Source organism: Martes martes (assembly GCF_963455335.1).
Source record: "Martes martes genome assembly, chromosome: 8".
Taxonomy (NCBI): domain Eukaryota; kingdom Metazoa; phylum Chordata; class Mammalia; order Carnivora; family Mustelidae; genus Martes; species Martes martes.
The window spans coordinates 64,983,377-65,004,783 of NC_137895.1; the positions used below are offsets into that span (position 1 = coordinate 64,983,377).

At 41.0% G+C, this 21,407-nt stretch overlaps 1 protein-coding gene across 3 annotated transcripts in view; it reads left to right on the top strand.

Moving 5' to 3' along the window:
- TMTC1 (transmembrane O-mannosyltransferase targeting cadherins 1) overlaps positions 1-21,407 on the top strand; it is a gene marked incomplete at its 5' end in the record, with an annotated part of 261,097 nt that overhangs the window by 190,877 nt on the left and 48,813 nt on the right. For 2 of the 3 annotated variants that reach the window (XM_080811049.1, XM_080811048.1), the window contains 2 exons: positions 817-930; positions 17,655-17,798. In XM_080811049.1, coding sequence (XP_080667175.1) covers positions 817-930; positions 17,655-17,798 — 258 coding nt within the window. The remainder of the gene's footprint in view (positions 1-816; positions 931-17,654; positions 17,799-21,407) is intronic. The other variant, XM_080811050.1, reaches the window with a different exon arrangement.

Consider the following 21,407-nt stretch of genomic DNA (forward strand, 5'->3'; position numbering starts at 1 on the left):
CCTGCGTGTTGAGGGAATGAGGGACTCCAGGACCAATCTAGAATCCTCTAGAATTCCACCTCTGACACTGACCAGCTGTATAATCTTGTGCAGGTTAAATGTGTGGTTGCTAATTACAAACGAGAAACAGATCCCCTCCTGCCCCCACCTGCCCCTGGAATCATCTTCAAAGCTTCACTGTTACCCTGTAGGGATTCCCCAGGCTTTTCCTTATGGCTGCCCAAGCAAACTAACACAGTGGCTTTGGAAGCAGGGTTTCTCTCTTTTTGAACGAAATCTCATTCCCTTACCTGCAACTTGTAAAATAATTATACTTGCATTTATTTATTATTTTTTAAAATTAGCCCAGGTTTGGGTACATGGGAAATGTTAATTTCCGATAGATGTTAATAGGGAGGCCAGTCTGCAGTCATCCCTCTTACAGTGATTTATTTTTGCAGACACTCTTAATTTTTGTTTTAAGGAAGGTTGTAAGTGAACGAATGAAGCAAGGAAGGAAAACACTGAATGAATCTGAGCATGCAGGTTTGTTCTGCAGAGAATTATCCATCACCCTGAGCCACCGTCTCTGCTTCCTATCCAGTTAGCATGTTAGTTTAGTTGTGCACACCAACCATTGCCTTCATTGTTTTTCATAGAAGCGTGTTTAGTAAGTCATATATTTCATGAATTCTGAAAAACCCGATTTAGATGGTTGTAACAGACATTCCAAATGCAGGTTCATGAAACTGAGTAAAATATGAAAGAAACCAATGATGTTCCTAAACACAGTTCTTTGTTGCTCTTTCTTCTTTTCTTTAAATGTATTAATTGTAGGTCTGGAGTTCAGACTCTGCCTCACAATGCCAAGGTTCACTACAACTATGCCAATTTCCTGAAGGACCAGGGTCGGAACGGGGAAGCCATCTACCACTACAGAACGGCCCTCAGGTAAGCCCCACACAATTGTCTACCGCTCTGCTTCTCAGGCCCTTGTTCATTCACTCGCCCACCCAGTGTGCACTGTGGGGGTGGGGGTGGACAGTGGACATCCCCTTTGGGGTGGTAAGGATTCCGGACTCTCCATTTTGGCTCAGTGTTCAAGTCTGTTGTGAATGTGGTAATTCTGCCTCACTTCTAATTCTTGGTGTTCCTGCAGAAGTTTCCATTGGTACTCACTACTCAATGAAGTGACAGTCACACACACACGGAGGCAAACAAGAGTTGGTTGTCAAAAATACACTCCTAGATTCTCTGAGCATGTATTCCAATGAATTCTTCCCACTTGAGGCTTCTCATCATCAGAAAGAATTTATATGAAGGCATCTGAGTATAGAAATGAAATACCCTGATAATTGTATTAAATAGAAAGAAAACTACAAGACACTTGATTACCATATTGGGAATATGTTAATAAGGGGTGTGTGTGTGTGTGTGTGTGTGTGTATGTACACAAATATATAAGTGTATGTGCATATATATATGAACAGCCCTGACACTCTCCTTGTACTCCTCTACTTGTATTCATTTGGAAGAGACTGTACAAAACATAGCTTTAAGTTGTCACTTTAAGAGAAACCACAAATTCAAGCCTGCATTACCAGCGGCAGACCACTCTTAAGTACTCAAAATGGCAACTCTTACTTTCAAGATGGTCTTATCTAAAAGATCCCACATGATGAATATCTTTAGCCTGCACCATGAGGGCACATGAGAACTATACATAGCCTCGGAGTCTCCAAATATGGGCAAAACAAAGAAACATGAGTCTTCTCTTTTAGTTTAGTCTTTAGTTTAGTCTTCTCACCGAAGCCTTTGAAAGAGTTTTCCATACCCCTCCGGACTGGCCCACATTTGGCTGAATTTTCTGATACAGTTCTGCTTTGAGACATGCTTCAAGTATGTATACCGAACACATCTACATTTCCCTGAAGCACGTTCGAGGATTATCTCAAATCTTACTTTGAAATCATCATTCTTAAAGTAACCGGCCAGATTTTTAAAATTATCCTTTTGAACAATGTTCTTACATAAATATATTGTTCATAAGTCAAATTCTTTTAGGCTTTAGACTCTCATTTAATACTCAGTATGGCAAAAATTTAAAGCTGTGCTCATCAAGTTCACTATCAAATACTTCCCAAAGATACAAAAAAATGCAAGCTCCAGAGGAAAATTGTAACAAAACTTTTTATTGAGGAAAAGAAGTTTTTTTAAGGAATAGAAGATCATTTTTAAGGTTTAATAAAGAATTATGTTCTTTCCCTGGAGCCAGTTTACCCAACTCTTTACAGTACTTAACTCCAGTTGGTGAGATTAAGATTTGATTTTTTTCTGTATATTTTATTTTGTGCTCCAAATGTTCTACAAGTGAACATGCATTATTTTTGCAATGAGGCGATATAATTTTTAAAGAGACATATATTCCTTCAAGGTTACAAATAAAGTATGTTTTGGCATAATAATTAATGTTTCAGGGTTTTAGGTGGCATTCTTAAAGAGAAGAGAGCGGTAAATTTGCCTGAAAAATAGTGATTGAAAGGAAGTATTATCAGTGTCCTTTAAAATTTGTTGCATTCTAAAAAACTGTTTTCTGTCAAGTTCAAACAGAAAAAATAAGGCAGACCCTAAGGCACAGCCTGGGGCAAAGATATAAATTATATAAAATTCTTGAGTAGCCGATTTTACAGTATTATAGTAGCTGGTTGGGTACTACTGCTTCTTTCCCATGAAACAATAAAAATAAATGTTTGCTTCAGCAACTGTGCTTATGGAAGAAACATGTCCCTTGAGAAGTGGGGAAAAAAACAATTAAAGCTATAAATACCCTGCATAGTAATTAGTGAAATATTTCATCCTCTCAGACCAGGCTCAAAATACTTCTGATTTAAGTAGCATCATTTCTGTGTGGATACCTCTGTAGTGAATTTTCAATGGGTGTGGGTGTTTTGTTTTGCTTTTTTAATTTAAATAAATTGTCACTCCTTGTGTTAGAGAGAAAGGGAAAATACCAGGACTATTCATCATTTTGATGATTATTCATCCTAGGTGATGAGAAAATTGCCCTTTTTCAAAAATTAAATTAAATTTTTTAGAGAGAGAGCATGCACATAAGCAGCGGATGGGGAGGGGCAGAGAAAGAGTGAGAGAGAATCTTAGGCAGGTTCCATGCTCAGTGCGAAGCCCAACATGGGGCTCGATCTCACACTGTGACCTGAGCTGAAATCGAGAGTCAGATGCTAAACCGACTGAGCCACCCAGGCATTGCCCTAATTTTGATATTGCTCTTTCTTTGCTCAAGTTGATGAGGACAGGGACTCTCCCCCCTCCCAACTACCTCATCCCTGTTTCAGCTTCAGTATATTTGATATTTTCCATATTTGCACACAGCCAGAAAGAGAATGATTAGGAAAATGCAGGGCTAACGGTGTTATTATTTGAAATCAGTCCCCACAATTATCCATTTCTGTTGTAATGACTGTGTAGATCCCAAAGGCAATGATGGAATTAGTCATTAGGGTTGTGTCTATACCAATATCATTTTGGCTGACTTATAATTCTAGAAATAATGCTATGTTAAATTGGTAATTATATATGACATGAATATTCTGCTTCTTTTAAACCTTATTGTATGTTTTTTTTAAAGATTTATTTATTTATTTCAGAGAGAGTGAGGGAGCAGGGTGGGGGAGGAGCAGAGGCACAGGGAGAGAGAGAATGCTGGAGCAGACTCCCTGCTGAGCAGGCAGCCCAATGTGGGGCTCAATCCCAAGACCCTGAGATCACTACCTGAGCCGAAATCAAGAGCTGGCCACTTAACTAACTGAGCCACCCAGGCACCGCAACCTTATTCTATTTTTATATATATACATATATGTATGTATATATCCCATGTTTATTTCAGCATTATTTACAATAGCCAAGATACAGAATGTGTTAATTTTTTTTACTCTTTTTATTTATTTATTTAAAGTTTTTCCTTTTAGATCTTTTCCATTTTTTTATTATGATGTTATGTTAGTCACCATACAGTACATCATTAGTTTTTGATGTAGTGTTCTAAGATTAATTGTTTCCATATAACACCCAGTGCTCCAAGCAATCCGTGCCCTCCTTAATACCCATCACCAGGCTCACTCATTCCCTCCCCCACCTCCCCTCTAAAACCCTCAGTTTGTTTCCTGGAGTCCACAGTCTCTCATGGTTCCTCTCCCCCTTTGATTTCCCCCACTTCATTTTTCCCTTCCTTCTCTGTCCTCCATGCTATTTCTTATGTTCCACAAATAAGGGAAACCATATGACAACTGATTTTCTGTGCTTGACTCTTTTCACTTATAATCTCCTTCAGTCCCAACCATGATGATGCAAAAGTTGCGTATTCATCCTTTCTGATGGTTGAGTAATAGTATATATATTGTATATATATGGACCATATCTTCTTTATCCATTCGTCTACAATCTTACTCTGTTTTTTAAACAAAATGGAAGTACTACCAAGTTCTCCTCCCTTTCGGTGAAGCTCATTTATTCTATTTCTGTAGTGCAAGGGAAATCTTCCCTGGAAAATGCTGCAGCTGAGGTTACAGATTCAGATTAAGACCCAAATCAGCAAAGGAAAATGGCAGAACTCTTCTTTTAAATCCTTAATGAACACAAGTGTTAGCTCTGCTTTGCTCAGAGGGGAGCTGTGATGTTTATACCTGTTCCAGATTCTATAAAGTTTGGGATTCCGTATTGTTCAAAATCAGAACACCACTGGTGGTTCTGCCATATGCCTCCAAAGCTTTCTGGCCATTGTTTAGAACCTGGAAAAGTTTCTACCATTCCACTTCATATGAGTGGAGTAGAAAGTTCAGAGATGACCCAATATCTCAGCTCTTCCTGCACAAAAATGCCCATGAAATAACTCATCCAATAAGCCCAAAGGGAAAGAGAGATCATGGCTCAGACTGAATAATATGCAGCAGATACTGAATGTGTACTTGGCCAGGGGTTTGTTGATCAGCTTAAAAAGTCACTTGAAAGGATAGAATCCTAAAACAAATCATGCGCACTCTTTAATGATTTATTATACCCTAAAATTTCCCATGTACATCCATCCACTCACCAATCTTCAAATGTCAAACCAAGCTTTTTTCTTTGGGCAAGAGTCTAATGATTATAATCTGCAAAAATCACATCCATAAGTCATTTCTCTGATGATCAGGTTTTGATACTTTTAAGTGGAATAAAAACTGTAATCTCTATGAGATTTTTCTGATTTTTCTCCTGTAGCTTTTTTAATAGATACTCCATATCTAATCAATAGCAATTTCTTGAGCAAATTCCCTTCTTTGAGTATTTCCAGAATGTTTACATAGTATTCATAGAAATTACAACACTGCTTTTCACATTTATATTTTATCAGTTTGCAAGATATTTCATTACATGGTACAATTGCAATAAAAACTACAACTGCACCAAATTTGTTAACAAACAACTGTCTTTTAGACATACAACTCAACTTACAGGATCAAAAAGGCCCAGGCTTATAGGGAAAGTTTATTAAGTTGTGGGTATCCACCAATATGTTTTACAGAGACTAGAGAACATCTGGAAATCTGGCAACATAGTGAAGAGACTGTTTTAAAAGAGATTGCACTAGAGGTGATCAAGTCATGGACATTGTTTCTCATCTTATATTTAAATCCCCTGCATGACTCAGTTACTGGTTGGTTAAAATGGGCTGGTTGTCAAGAACCCTGCACCTGGAAATGAATACAGTTCACTTTGTCCAGGTGGGTCAGGAAAGTCTCCCTATTGTCAGCAGCAAATTATCTCATGTTCCACAGAGCATTTGTTCACTTAGATGCCTTCTTCCTCCCAACCCACTATAATAAGGACCCCATACCCAGATCTACTATTGTGTCCTGGTTGATTGGATATCAGCCCTGTGCAAGATTTGTCCTGATACAAGGGCTGTGATCTTCAGTCACCCAGACTGCTGTTTTCTTTTCACAGGTATGGTTTCAACATGAAATACACAGTAAATCATCTAAGATTTCCACCCTCCCATATGCCTATCAAGCAGGAGATGCATTTCCCTTTCCTGATAGCACTCAAGTGTGCTTGGGCAGCCATGAGACCCTTAGAGCGGCCTTATCCACTCCCAGTGTATCTGCTGTTGATGTTCTAAACAGAAAATCTGAAGGCAAAGAAACTTGTTCAGAAAGGGTAGAAGTCCTTGACTAGACTCTTTTATTGGCATAATTAAAGGGGAAGAAATGTGCCTTTTAATGCTCCTGTCCCAAAGAAATCTCTGCTAGCTGTTTAATTGCCTACCACGTGGGAAAGGATAGATCTAAAATCTTTCTGATTGGAATTTTTTAATGGGTAAAATAGAGACTCGTCATGATAAAAGTAACCATTGATAGCATTCTTTGCATTCCTTCCTGTGTGGATAACTGGAACTCTGGAAGGACACTCTATTAACTGGGTAAGTCTTTGTGGAAAAAAAGGAAGTAATAAAGGAACCAAGGAAACATCATATAGTTAGAGTCTAAAGAATCTAACCATGTGTAATTAACCCCCTGTTCACTGATGTCCTGAGTAGATCAATAAAATTATTACAATTCCTTTGAAAAATGTTGTCTATAAAGCTGGTGGAGTTTGAACATTTTTTTTGAAATCAGGATTTAATGGTTATTTTAAAAGTCCTCATTACACAGCCTATTTTAAGTGGACATTTAAAATAACTCTTACAAGTAAAAATGACCTTGGATACCAGCTGCCATGTATTTCTGGAAAGAATTAAAATTCCAGAACCATTTGTTAACCAGGTTTAACAAGTGGAGATGGGCTCTTCTGCCCATGTGGTATTTTCATTTATAAAAGTCTAAATACACTTTCCAGTATCACAAATAGACATTTGAAATTATTTTTATTTCTTTTTGTTGATGAAATTAGAGCTACCCTCTATTTATTTTGTGTTAATTAAGTCTGACAGTTTTATTCATTAAATCCAAGAAGTTAAACACTATTTTATTTAGAAAACTAGAATTTCATGACCATACTTATGGACTAAATTTCCAAATGAAAGTTTTATAATTTCTATTGAAGAATATTTTGCTCTCTGGTTTCCTTTTGTTGTTTTTTTTTTCCTCCTGCCTTCCACCACTCTTCCATTTTAAGAGCTTGCCTTGCTTCCCCAGGAAACGGAATCCAAGGCAGGGATCTGTAAGCAGGAAGTCCACTGAGAAGCACTCTCTGGAACACTAGGGAAGGAAGCCAGGGGAGCAGGATGGGCAGAGGGAGAGTTGGGACAGGCAGTGCGGTTCTCCAGGGCCTTGGGTGACTGCTGAGGAAGCTCTGGAGCTGCAAGGGCCGGCCCCTCAGGATGGCCATGAGTGGAGGCAATAGATGGAACCTTTACGTCCCCTTACAAACCCACCACTGCCTCGGGTGAGGGAGTTCCCTGAGGCTGAGAGCATTGCCCAGAGGCTGTGCGCATTGCCCAGAGGCTGTGAGGTGTCAGCCACTGGGGAAACAAGTGTCTCAGATGTGAGTGGTGTCCTGGTGCTGAGAGACAGCATCCGAGGCCCCGGCTTAATTTACAATTTCTGATATAAGCAGATAATGACTGTTTTAACAATATCATTTAGATTTTCTGGTAAAGTGAACAACATATGAAGTAACACCATACTTCGTAGGGTTGGAATATTACAAGATAACTCCTATAAAAAGCTTAAAGCAGGGCCTAATCCCTGGCATTGATAAACTCGTTAAGTGTTATCTGTGTCCCAAATCTGACCACTTCTCTCCACCTCCATCCCCCACCGTGTCTCCTTAGATTCCTGTCCCTCAGAGGCTCTGCAGCGGCCTCCAGGCCCCACACTGTCTTTCTCAGACCTCACCTCCTGCTACTTTTCTTGCCGGCTCGACTCCAGCCATGTGGGGTTCCGGGGACTCTGAATTTGTGGTTCCCTCTTCCCAATACACCCCCTCCCTCTCTAAAAGCTGCTTCCTTCCCTTCCTTTGGGGCTCTCCACTTGGGTCATCTTGTCAACAAGGCCTTCCCCGGCCACCCCACTAAAGAGTGCAGTCACCACCAACATAGTCTATTCCTCTTTGCTTCATTTTCTCCACTGCATTTATCACCTGCTAATCTGCTTCTCATCTCTAGAAGGGAACCCCAGCAGAATAGAGATTTGTGTCCTTGTCCCCAGCCTGGAGAGCCACGCCGGGAACATGGCACTTTGTCAACATGTGTTGGATGGCCGAATGCTACACGTAAACATCTTTCTACAGTCTGTTTTTAAGGAATGTGAATTACCTGAAATTTTAAAAAATGGCAACTGAGGTATAGTGTAAAAACTGAAGACTATCAAAAGCCAATCCTTAGTCGCTTCTACGGAGCATAAATTAAATCTGCCCCCAAACCCGTCTTGCTCTTCTGCTCCTCCGCGGAGTTTGTTTAAAACTCTTCCTTTAAACCCTTCACTTTGTTCACTTCTCTGGGCACTTTTTGATTAATATTTAAATATTCTCAGGGCACCTGGGTGGCTCAGTCAGTTGAGTGTCTACCTCTTGATATTGGCTCAGGTCATGATCTCCCTTGGTGAGATCGAGCCCTGTGTTGGTTTCCATGCTCAGCAGGATGTCTGCTTACGATTCTCTCTCCCTCGGATCGCCTGGGTGGCTCAGTGGGTTAAGCCTCTGCCTTTGTCTCACGTCATGATCTCAGGGTCCTGGGAGTGAGCCCCACATCAGGCTCTCTGCTCAGCAGGGAGCCTGCTTCCCCCTCTCTCTCTGCCTGCCTCTCTGCCTTCTTATGATCTTTCTCTCTCTGTCAAGTAAATAAGTAAAATCTTAAAAAACGAAAAGATTCTCCCTCTTCCTCTGCCTCCACCCTCCCCACTCACATGCTCATTCTCTCTCTCTCTCTTTCCAAAGATTTATTTATTTTCTAGAGAGAGAGGTGGGGAGAGACCATGCTCACGAGCAGGGGAAGAGGAAGGGAGAGAGAGAATCTCAAGCAGACTCCCTGCTGAATGCAGAGCCCAGCACGGGGCTCGATCTCACCACCTGAGATCATGACCTGAGCTGAAATCAAGAGGTGGATGTTCAACTCACTGAGCCACCCAGGCGCCCCTCTATCTCTTTCTTTAAAAATAGAAATTAAAATATGAAAATAAAATACTTCAAATAAATAGTCTCAAGTTTCTGCCATCTTGAAACAAATGTGCAAACCAGCCTCTGCATCTCCTGCTTCCCCTTTCCTGCCATTGAGTCTGTCGGTTCCTACCTTTTAAGTGTTGAAATTTCCTGGTGGTCTCAGTGTCTTCTCCTTTATTTCCGTCTCATTACCCCCTCAGCCGTGAGTGGTTCCCGTTCTACCACCAAAACTGTTTTCCCCAAGAGCCTCTGCTACCTCCATGCAGGGAACTCCAGAAGAGGACACTGCTTGGGAATTAAATTCCTTGACTCTCAACAGCATTAATTTTGTTGACGGCTCCCTCCTCCTCAGGGTGAATTCTTTATCAGCTTCCATGCTGACTTGGTTTTCCTTCTGTTTCTCTAGACTCTCCTCCAAACCCTTTATGGAGGAATTCTCAGGCACCTCCTCTAGGCTTTCTTCTTTTCTCAAGCTTTGCTTTCCTCCCAAGGGATTTCTTCAGTTCCAAAGGCTCTAGTTAGCGTCTGTATGCTGATTAATTCTCCAAGCTGTAATTTCACCACGCAACTTTCCTATATCAGAGCTAGCTGATTACTGGATGTTTCCACAAATTTCCCTCTGCACCTGAAACTCACCTTACCACCTTCTTCAAAACCTGCTCCTTTTCAGTTTGTGCTTAAGCCAGAGAAAAATGTTTTGTTTCCTTTGTTCTTTTTGGTTTTGCCTTCTCTCTTTGAAACACCTTTCTTCCTCTTCCTGCTTCCCCTCCTCCCCTTCCCCTAACCCTCAACTATTACTGCCCCGCTGGTAAAGCATCATCTCCCCTGGAAACATCTTGGTGAACACCATGCGTGGATCCTGCCATGGGCTCCTGCTTCTCATACTACGCATCTCCACCCCTCCATGCCTCCCATACCCCCGTACCCCCAGTTTCTGCTTTGTTTCTTTCTGCCGCGTGTGCTCTAATCACAGTGCATTAAAGTCCTCTGCCACAGGACCTACTTGAGAGCAAGGACTCCTTTCTCTTTATTGTGTGGGCCCTTCGCAGAGGGCCTGGCACATTGTAGGTACTCAGTGTTATGCCCCAATAATGGGTCCGTGACTAAAGGAGCGAGACTGATATAAAGCGAAGGTCAAGCAAAGCTTTATTTCGCGCCAAGCATCAAGAATCTACCGGAACGTTCAGGGACGCACATCTTACAAGAGAGGGCGACTTTTCTCTGTTTCACAGACTAGCTTTTAGGGCAAAGGCCATGCGGTCAGGCCTGGCCATGCACAGGTGGCCAATCAGATTGTAACACACACAGGAAACTCCACAGTGATGCTAGGTGACCAACTGAATTACAATTTACCCTAGTAGACATTTGAACCAGCCTATTACACCTTGATTAGGATTGGCGCCAAACAGGTTCCCAAAGGGCAGGGGCCCATAATCCTTGGTAGCTAGGAAGACAGTATGCAACCCCCGACTGATCAGATGTCTTCACCTAGCCTGACCCACCCTTGTATCTGGGCTTTGTTACCTGGAGCTGGTTTCTGGGACTTGTTTTTAAGTAAATCCCCTGGGGGAAGGGGAGCAGGGACAGTTTAACGAAAGCCTCTTGCTGAATAGGTCCTTACACTCAGTAAATGTTAAAATGTTTGTTGCAAGAAAGACCGAATGAATATAATGCACAAAATATCAAGACCCCTTTAGAGTCCAAGGACAACTCCGTTATAAGCAGTGTTTCTCAGTGGGAGAGCTGTCAACAATTTAGATGGACCATCTCTTCCTTATGCAGTATTGCCCTTCCCATCACAGGATGTTAAACACCCCTGCTTCCTGCTGGTGGTGACCACGAATTCCTGAGGTGGATGTTCAGGATATGTGCCCTCTTCTCTCCCCATCCCTCATGATCTTCATGGGCAGGTATGATTGGGAATATGGACATACTTTTCCCGTCCTCTGATGTCTTTTTCTAAGTCAGTGCAACAACCCAAGTACTATTCGTGCTATGAAGTGTTATTACAGTAAAGGTTCTGTGCACACCTTGATCTGTCACACAGGACTTTGAATCTTCTTATAGCCTTGATTATACCTTTTAAAATTGCACGTGTCTGGAATTCCATTTGGTGTTGAGCATATCAGAAAGGCCTGGAGGAAATTGCTGTGGTACTTGTGGGGATCGTTTGCTTTAGATGTTGAAGGACTGACAGGCTTTGGAATGAGGGTTTCACAGAAAACATTCCAACATTCTTAAACTGGAGAGAGTCACATGTCCTTCATGTTGGGTCCATGGTCAAAGGAGCAAGACTGATAGAAAGCGAAGGTCAAGCAAAGCTTTATTTCCTGCCAAGCATCGAGAATCAAACTGACCGGCCAGGGCCATCTCTTGCAAAGAGGCGACCCCTCCCAGCCTCACAGACTAACTTTTATAGAGGAAAGGCCATGTGGTCGAGCCTGGCCACACACAGGTGACCAATTGAATTACAATTCACCCTATAGTAGCTATTTGAACTAGCCTATCACTCTGGTCAGAATTGGCGCCCAAAAGGCAGGGCCCACATTCTTGGGTGGTTAGGGAGGTGCTTTCCTGATTGGATGTCTCCACCTGGCTTGACTCATCCTTGTATTCTGGGCTCTGTTACCTCCCCCTGACCTGACACGTCCTGGTATATGGGTTCTGTTATCAGGGGCTGGTCAGTCATATTTTACTGGTTTCCCAGACTTGTTTCTGAGTAGGTTCCTCGGGGGGGAAGGGTCAATCTAATTTTACAAGGGTCAATCTAATTTTACCGCATAAACAACAAAATGGCTCGCTCTGGCTAAGCAGGCCCTTATACTTCACATCTGAGAACCCATGGCAGAGGAGAGACGGATACAAAATGACTTGAGTGTTCACTGGGTTAGTGATGAAGAAATAATGGATGTTATTTTGACTGATAGGAGCAAGCTGAAGGTATTTGACAGCAGTGAAGAGAATGATTATTTTTGGTGGGGTGGGGGGAGGAGGATGAGAAATCCATATGAGAGAAGGAGACCTAGCAGCTTCAGCCTGGTATGGGTTCATTAGGACTGTAGAGGGAGCCAAAAAATAACACCCAGAGGTCCTTCAGCTCACCCAAAACAGTTTGTAGTAGAACAAGTATGATGATGGGGATGATGGGTATGTTTATACCCATCATCTCATTTGTTCACACAGAAGGTCAATATGTTATTGACCTTATTGTTACAGAGAAAGCAACTAAAGGGCAGACATAAATTCAGAATCACATAGCTAGAAAGTTACCTCAGGCCTCTGAGAAGGGTTTAATTATATTCACCATTTTTTATTACAGAGAGCAGAGAAGTATTCAATTCAATACATTTCCCATCCTTTAGTGTTAAATTGTCAGGAATCAGGAAAATTCAGCTACTTAAAATGACTCATTTCCTGAGGGCTTCAGAGGTTTTGCTCTAAATTCTCTTGGAAAATCAATTGGGTGGAGTCCTTCTGGATCCCTGGGAGAGGTCAGGCATTGTGGAAGGTCAGATAGTTGAGTTGGCCCTCTTTGGAGAGCATATCCCATTTCCCTAAATGGCATGTAAAGTTTTTCCCAAAGCTATCTGAAATGGGTGGGAAGGAGTATAATGCAAAAAGAAAAGTGGCAAGACTTATTTGCTGGTTGTTAATGGCAATTTCAAACAAGTAAAGAAGCAGACCAATCAGTGTCACCCGGTACATTTTAGTGACACAATGGCTCAGATCTTATAACAGGAAGAAACCAGGCACTTGAAAAATGCCAGAGACTAATCTGGTTAAAAATATGCTGCTGACTCCTGAAATAAAGTTCACTTTGGGTGTTTTTTTTTCTTAGTCCAGTGAAACTCAGGTTTTATGGTTGAATTTTTTTCCCAGCCATGTTTTTTCTTTGGAATTTTTTTTTCCTCAACAGGAAATAGAAAATAAACATCTGACCTTAGCATAGTTAACCTCAAATAAATTAATCTGTGGAATGAAAATCAGACAAATAAATCAGGGTGTGTATATTCTGAAGGGAAATTACAAACTGGAGCTCGTGATACAGTATTACTTGCACAAGGAAATGCCTTATAAGGGACTCAAATGTTGAAAAATTAATAAGAGCATCCATAACTTTTGAATAAACTATACACAGTTCAAAGTAAACGACTGAAAAAAAAATATAATACTGCACTTTAGTCACATCCATCTTATGTCTCTGAGTCTTCAGGTTGATCTTGAGGTTAAAGCTTAAGAACGGTAGAGCGTACATACATCCAGTACACTTACTGAGTGTTGCTGGTTCTAAAAAGCTTTTCCGAATACTGTGGTTTTCAGAGATACCATGGTTATTTTGCATGGCAGGTAACATTTTTCCAATGCATAAGAATCTCAGTAGCCAAGTGTCCTGAGGATTGAGTTCATTCTACTTCTGTCCCTGAGAGCTGGTTTTTGTAAGATCATAGTCAAATGGATTGGCCAAAGTAAAAAAAGAGAAATTATTCTAAATAGAAGCTCTATTTTGTAGCAGTTTATTTATTGGCTGAAGGTGGAATGACTCGTGATTTTTTGGGAAAATAAATAGATTTATAGGAGCCAACCATCTTTTTTTTTTTTTTTTAAAGATTTTATTTATTTATTTGACAGGCAGAGATCACAAGTAGGCAGAGAGGCAGGCAGAGAGAGAGAGGAGGAAGCAGGCTCCCCGCTGAGCAGAGAGCCCGATGCGGGGCTCGATCCCAGGACCCTGGGATCATGACCTGAGCCGAAGGCAGAGGCTTTAACCCACTGAGCCACCCAGGCGCCCCAGGAGCCAACCATCTTAACTATCTTTACAGGAACCACTCCTTCTGAGATTAAAAAAAAAAAAAAAATCTATTATCTACTCGATTTCTTTCCTTAGCTATAACACAGTACAGTAATTCTATTTAGAGAATTAGGAGGGTTAAGGATGCCTGGGTGGCTCAGTCAGTTAGACGTCTGTCTTCAGTTCAGGTCAGGATCCCAGGGCCCTGGGATAGAGTCCCACATCAGTCTCCTTTCTCAGCAGGGAGCCTCCTGCTCCCTCTGGCTGCTGTGCTTGCTGTTCCCCTCCCCTTCCCTCCCGCTTGTGCACTCTCTCTCTCTCTCTCTCTGACAAATAAAATCTTTTAAGAAAGTATTAAGAGTGTTAAATGAGATAATGGAAGAAAAAGTGCGAAGTATCATTAATATATCCTTTGGACCCATTTTCTTTTGTTTCTGCCCCCAGTGATGATCTATTAATATGTTGTTGATGTTGATTCTCAGAGCTAAGGTAACTGGGAATGGAGGGGAATAACAATAATATCCTTAACTACATACTTTATCAATTCTACATAAGGAAATGTTACTAGATAAAAATTAAGAACCGCTTAAATGCTCAAATGGACATGTACTTATCAAGAATACAAATTATCTAATACTTGAAAAAAAATATCTTCAGTCCATAGAACTGTATCTCTGTATTTAGATTTCATTTTTATTTTATCTATTTTGGGGTGGAGGGAGGGACAGAGAGAGGGAGAGAGAGAATCTTAAGCAGGCTCCACACCCAGTGGGGAGCCCAGTGCAGGGCTCAATCTCATGACCCTGAGATCACCTGAGCAGAAATCAGTAATCTATACTTAAATGACTGATCCATCCAGACACCCCAAAATTTCATTTTTAAAGAGAAAAAATGAACTTCCTTATACCCTGGAGCTGCTTGACAACACAACATATTTTTGTATAGTAAATTTTAAAAATTTAAGGCACCAAAATAATAATAATAATAAAGAAATAGCAAGAGAGCCCCCATAAACAATACAAATGTTGAGTAAGAGTGGGAGAAAGAAAATCCCATGGCTCTTCACACTTGTTTTAAGAAAAAACAGGTCTGAAAATCACCACTCCGTTCTAGTTGAGAGAGGCTTTTGTTGAGATTCTTTTAGACAGGGAAAGGAATAATCACTAATAGAACTTTTGTAAAATATACCTGTAGAAATCAAAGTCACGAAGGGCTTAATTTATTCTGACAAGGGAAGTAGCAACATAAACATCTCTTAAATTGTTCATTTTTCCCGTAGAAAAATCCCCTTTTGGAGACCTCAGTATTGACTTGGACCTAAACTAACTCAAACACAAGTTCATTTAAAAAGTAAACGCACAGAATAACCTTGTCCTTGCCTAGGTCTTTAGTAAACAAGAGAAGAATGTGTGTTTTAAGAGAACATCTACATCTATCTAAAACTGAAAATAAAATGTAGTATTTTTTTCCTGACCTAGTTATTGAAGAATCCTGTTGATGAAATTCAGCTTTGTTTTATAAATAATGCAATGCCTGCTTGTTAGTAGCTAAACTGAATCAGATCCCCGGGGAGAGAGGATATTGCCAGCAGACCCTTACTCTTACCAGGAATACATGATGCCACACAGTTTTCAGGTGGAGGGCCCTGGCTGGCAGTAGATTCAGTAAACCACGCCAGAGGCCAGCAGTCTCCTTCCTTCCTGGGTCAGGACTCTGTGAACATAGAGCCTCTTCTCTGACTGTGGCTAGCAGACAAGTTTTTGCAGCACAAGTCACACTTGGGGCCCTTTTCCTCATAGTGCTATGTCTGTTTCTCGTTGCTTCCTTTCTCACTTCTTATTTCTGGGTTTAAGAGTTTGGTGTGGACTTATATTCAGTGTCTGATTGGAAAAAACAGAGAGAGAGAGAAATGTTTTTGGACTCCGTGAAATGTGAAAGCCCATGACTGTTTATTTAAGTGACAGTGGGATCATGAGTGAGTATCAAGTTTGACAAGGTGGGCGGAGAGCCAGTGCCGAGGGCAGTTGCTTGACAGTGTGGATGGGCGCTGCAAGAGGCAGGTGAATCCGTCCGTGGTGGAAGATCTTATTGAATTTAGACTGCCCTCTCCCATTCCCATAGGTAGTGCTTTCACTTCAGACATTGATTTCAAGGGCTCCCAAGCCCAGAGAAGTAAGGAAAAGATCAAGTTTTAAGAAGGCGGATGTCCCGGGGAAGCTTTCTATTATAGCTGGTCAACAGGGAATCAATAATTGCTCTCACTATGTTCATTGGACATCGCTTAAATCTTTGGGAGGTCAGAGAGCCCAGTGTGTTTCCCTTTTCCCAGCTTCCTGTCGTAATCTCTCTCTCCAGAAGGGTCTCTACAGCCATTGAGAGTAATTAGGGCTTTCAAGTTTTGGAAGGACATAACATGCCTCTGAAAAGATTCTGTCCCTTGTCAGTTGTGAGGAGCGTCACCTGGCATGTCTTCCTGAAAATACTAGTTCTGAGGGATGTTCGTGGTGTTCATTGCTGCTCTAAAAGGGAGTAGGGAAGGGAGGATAACACGGTCAAATAAACTTAGTAAACTTTGGATTAAGTAAAGATTAAAAAAAAAAAAAACCCGTAAGACTTGTCTTGTCAGTCTTTTAATAGGACCCCCTTCTGTCCGCAAATATAATTGATCCTAGAAGGTGTGGAACAGAGTGGGAGGAGGCAAGCATGTCATTTGGTTGTCAAGAGACTTGACAAGTACACATCCTATTTTTATTTCTTGGGCATTATCTTCGCTTTTCTACATTAAGAGCCAGTTCCATGGGCTTATTCAGAGCACTCCGGGTGACAGGGATGGAGTGAACCTCTTAGTCTGCTAAATATTCTGCTCTAAATATAGCAGAAACAACTAAACTGTGTAGCTGTGCAGATTTGGCTTCTTGATGGTTTTGAGTTAAGGAAGTAAATTGATTCTCTTCCTTCCTTAATCAGCATAAATTTGGTTTTCTGATGTATCCCTGATCCTCTTTTACATTTGCTTTCGAGCATTGGAAATGCGATTTTCACTTCGTTGTGCATTATTTAATTTTTTAAAAAAAGTGTTTGTCAGGATTTTCTTTCTGAGAACTGTATCTGGCCAGTTGGTACCAAATTACAGTAGGAGGAGGGAAAGGAGATAAAATGGAAAAAGAGAACCAAGATGGAAAGCCATTTTAGGGGTAAAGTTTATTTGTATGGGAAGACATTGTGTATTATCCTTTCTAAATAATGGTGGTCTTATGGATCTTCCAGCCCAAATATGTTCATGAAGATTCCCTCATCCAAGGAGCTCCCCCGTATCTTGTGTACATAGTGGGCACTGTACAAGCAGCTGTTCGGTGGTCCCACCAGCCCAGAAACTCAGAAGCGATAAGGCAAAGAGAATTTTCTGTCAAAGCAAATTAAAAGTAATTATAGGCTCCAAAGGGTTAAAATTTATTTAACCCTGATAGATTTGCATACTGTTTACTTTTGTACCATTTGGGAGTTATTTACTTAGACCACGAAGGGTCAGATATCTGCTTCCATATTTATATGTCTGCAGCTGCACACATAGTTGACCATTAAGATTTCACATGGACAAACCATTAAATAAAGGAAGAATCCAGTATTCATTTTGGTTGTGGCATTCCTGAGGTGGGGGAAGAGGGAGAACGTGCACCTCATGCCCAGCTTAGAAGTTTCAAACAATGATGGCTGAATATTTCTAATTTTTCAGGTTGTATCCTCGCCACGCAAGTGCCCTGAACAACCTTGGAACACTGACGAGAGACACAGCAGAGGCAAAGATGTACTATCAGAGGGCTCTCCAGCTAAATCCGCAGCACAACCGGGCTCTTTTCAATCTCGGGAATCTCCTTAAGTAAGTAGAACATGTACTTTTCATCTGGCGGCTCGTAATTTCATTAAATCCTTTCCTTCTTAACACTCATTTGGTTGCGCTCCTGTCCCTTGTTCCTAGAGTGGAATAATTAGGGGTTTCAAGCTTTGAGAGGAGGTCATGTTCATCTGAAATAATTCTGTCCCTCCTCAGTCCAAAAGAGCTAACACTTCCAGGGAGACACTCTGGGAAATGTCCATAGGTTGTCTGTAGAGGGGTGGAAATAGGGAAGGGTTACATGGTTAGGTAAACTTAGAAAGCTCTGAGTTCGACCAAGAGGACTCCCCCTCTTGCAAGAACCGTTAATATGCTGAATGCCCTGTGAATCATCAAGAAGGCAATATGGAATATGACATTTCCCAAAGTCAGTTTTTTTTTGGTGGGGGGGGGTAAGGCATATCCCAAGTGTTCCATGAATGTACTTTGGACAAAGCACTCATCTAGGAAAAGCAGTGTGCTCTAAAGCTGCGGCCAGGTGACAGAAGCACGATTCGTGTTCAGCGTGAACTAGCGGTCAGGAGCGGAATAAGGCCTGCCTCCACTTAGTAATGGCTTTTCACCCACTGCCCTATGAAAGGTTGATAGTGCAGTTAGTGTCACTGAAGTCTAAAACAGAGGTGCTTTTGCATCTTGTATTTTCATTAATACAAAGTCTAGGCATCTTGGTGATGGTGTAGTTTTGACAATAATGAATTGGTGGCAGTTTTGAAATTTAACTTCTCAACTTAAAACAGGTTAAGAACATCAGAACTGGAAATCGGGTGAAAGATGTTTGGAATGAGAGTGTAGTGATATATTTATCTCTGCTTGTTGGGATGCTGACATTCTCCACACTTACTGGAGCTCCTGGGTGGCTCAGTTGGTTGAGCGTCTGACTCCTGGTTTCAGCTCAGGTCATGATCTCAGGGTGGTGAGATCAGACCCTGCGGTCAGGCTTTGTGCTCAGTGTGGAGTCTGCTTGCGATTTCTCCTCTCTCTCTCCCTCTGCCCCTTCTCCCTCATTCTCTCTCTCTCTCTCCCCCTAAAATAAATAAGTAAATCTTTTAAAAAAAAAGTCTCCACACTTAACTGAATTGGTTTCTGAGTCTCTGAAGTTCTAGAGCTCTAGTCTGGTACTTTTAAAGTGAATGGTTTGCTTTGTTCTCTTTTCCTCTCCCTAAGGGGATTGTCTTCCTTGCCTCAGCAACTCCATATGGTGCAACTTCTACACCTTCTTGTTTACTTCTTGAATTTGACATATACAGATAGATTCTGGTTCTTTTTTCTAATATGTTTGTTAACGTGTGTTTTTATGTAATCCCGTTTGGACAGAAGTGCTAGATTGGGTTAATCACAGAACAGTCTAATATGGTATGACGTGATAGGTGCCATCCTGTAGTTTTCTGTTCCGGAATGGCTTTGTCCAAGTACCAGAGCACAAAATCAAAGAATACTATACAAAAATAAGTAAATGCAGGGAAAGTACAATTCAAATGAAAGGAATAGTATAAATCAGCAAAAACCAAATAAATGTATTTTTTCAAATTAGATAATTTTTTTTACAATTTGATACACATTGAGAATGCTGAAAAACAACTAAGAATGAAGTGGGACACACTGTGACAGAAAAGCCATTTCAGTACTAGTCAGCTCCTATTAAAAATAATAACCAATCAAGCGATGTGGGGAAAATGAGTTCTAGTTATTGCAGGTAATAGTTGCAGGTTAATAGGGTGCTTTTATTTTACTCAAGTATTTTTATGAGCTCTTATTACTTCTTTATGTGAAGTTCCAATGACTCATTTCTTAGTCATTGCTGGCATCTGTTTATGTCCTACCTTTTTATTTTATTTTTTTTTAAGATTTTATTTATTTATTTGACAGAGAGAGACACAGTGAGAGAGGGAACACAAGGAGGGACAGTGGGAGAGGGAGAAGCAGGCCTCCGGCCAAGCAGGAAACCTGCTCCGGGGCTCAATCCCAGGACCTGAATCTAAGGCAGAATCAGGTCCTGAGCCTAAGGCAGACTCCCAACAACTGAACCACCCAAGTGCCACCTCTATGTCCTACCTTACAGCCCAAATAATTTCATGGCTGGATAAAGTCCTGTCAGTGTTTTGGGGATACCTAGATGACACAGTACTGATTTTAAAGACCACATCCCCAAAGACAAGCTTTAATGGCAGTTCTTGTTAGGGATGATGTCCTGCAGTGATGATGATCGTATTGTGCTGAATCCAGCTCCACTTAACAATGGCAGTTGACGGTCCTAAAATTTCATCTTGCCAAGACCTGAACAAGAGACACACGCTCTAACCTTCCTTTTTCAATCACATATTATCGCCATTAACTATTATCATGAATAAGTACATGTGAGTTACAACAATGAGGAATTATTTTTCGGACCATGGTAATGGCTGTTTTTCACAGTAGGAGGGACCCCTGAATACTGAACATAGGATCTTTTGTCTCTTTGTCAGAGGTTTTGTCAAAATCAACTCTTGATGATTATCCAGACCAACAACAATGCTTTACATTTGCATGAGACTCTACTTTTCTGAGTGCCTTTTGTGGTTGTTGTTGTTGTTAATAAGGCCCTCCTAGTAACTCTTTAAAGTAGACAGGGAAGAAGAGGGGAGGGGGGTCCTGAAAAGTAGGAATGCCTTGTACAAAGCCACTGTGGTTTGCCTTTTGCTTTTTTGATTCACATCAGAGAGCAGAGTGGCCATATTCGTGGAGATTATTCTTACAATCCAGTGGAATAAAATCCTGATAATAGCTAACATTTACACAATACTTTACAGTTTACAGATAACTGTTTTCATATGCATTACTTAATTTAATCTTTAATCTGTCATAAAGGGTCTGATCGTCCACATCCCCACTTTACAGAACCAAGGCTCAGAGATCTCATGTGCTGTTGGCCTAGGCTCTGGCAGACCCAGGACTGAACCCCTGCCCTCAGACTCCTGTTCTATTCATTTCCTTTACCCATGCTGCCCAAATAGCTCTCCAACCCCAAAATTACTTAATATTTAGCTCTTACTGCCTTTTGGGAGAAAGGCCCATTTTGGGTTTGTTTTGTTTTGTTTTGTTTTTAAGGAAACAGTAATGTTTGTTTACATTATGACCCTCGGTAGCAGAGAGAGGTGACCCAGAAAATAGAGCTAATCCACATTTAGTTAAGTCTGAGTTTCATTTCCCATTTCCTTAATATATGTCTGCTCTTAAGTACCAATGGGTCAAAGGCAAAAAAAAAAAAAAAAGGATATTTTAAATTGTGCTTAATCTGATCCATTTTACTGTTAAGATTTTTACCCTGTTTCTCATTAGGCAGCTAGTTTTTAAAATTGTGCCCCTTTTTTGTAATCTAGAAGTTAAGAACCTGAGCATCTTTTTAGACACAAGTGTTAGATTTGATCATCCTTGAGAGCAGGGTGCTATCATTATTCCTATTTTATAAATGATGGAATGAAGGCTTGGGGAAGTAATGTGCCAAGATCCCTTAGCGAAGAAAGAGAAGGCCAGGGAATTGAACCTAGACCTGTCTGACCACACTCGACTGCCTCCTTGTGGCTCACCTGAAAACTGGGATACAGTCTGGAGCAGCAC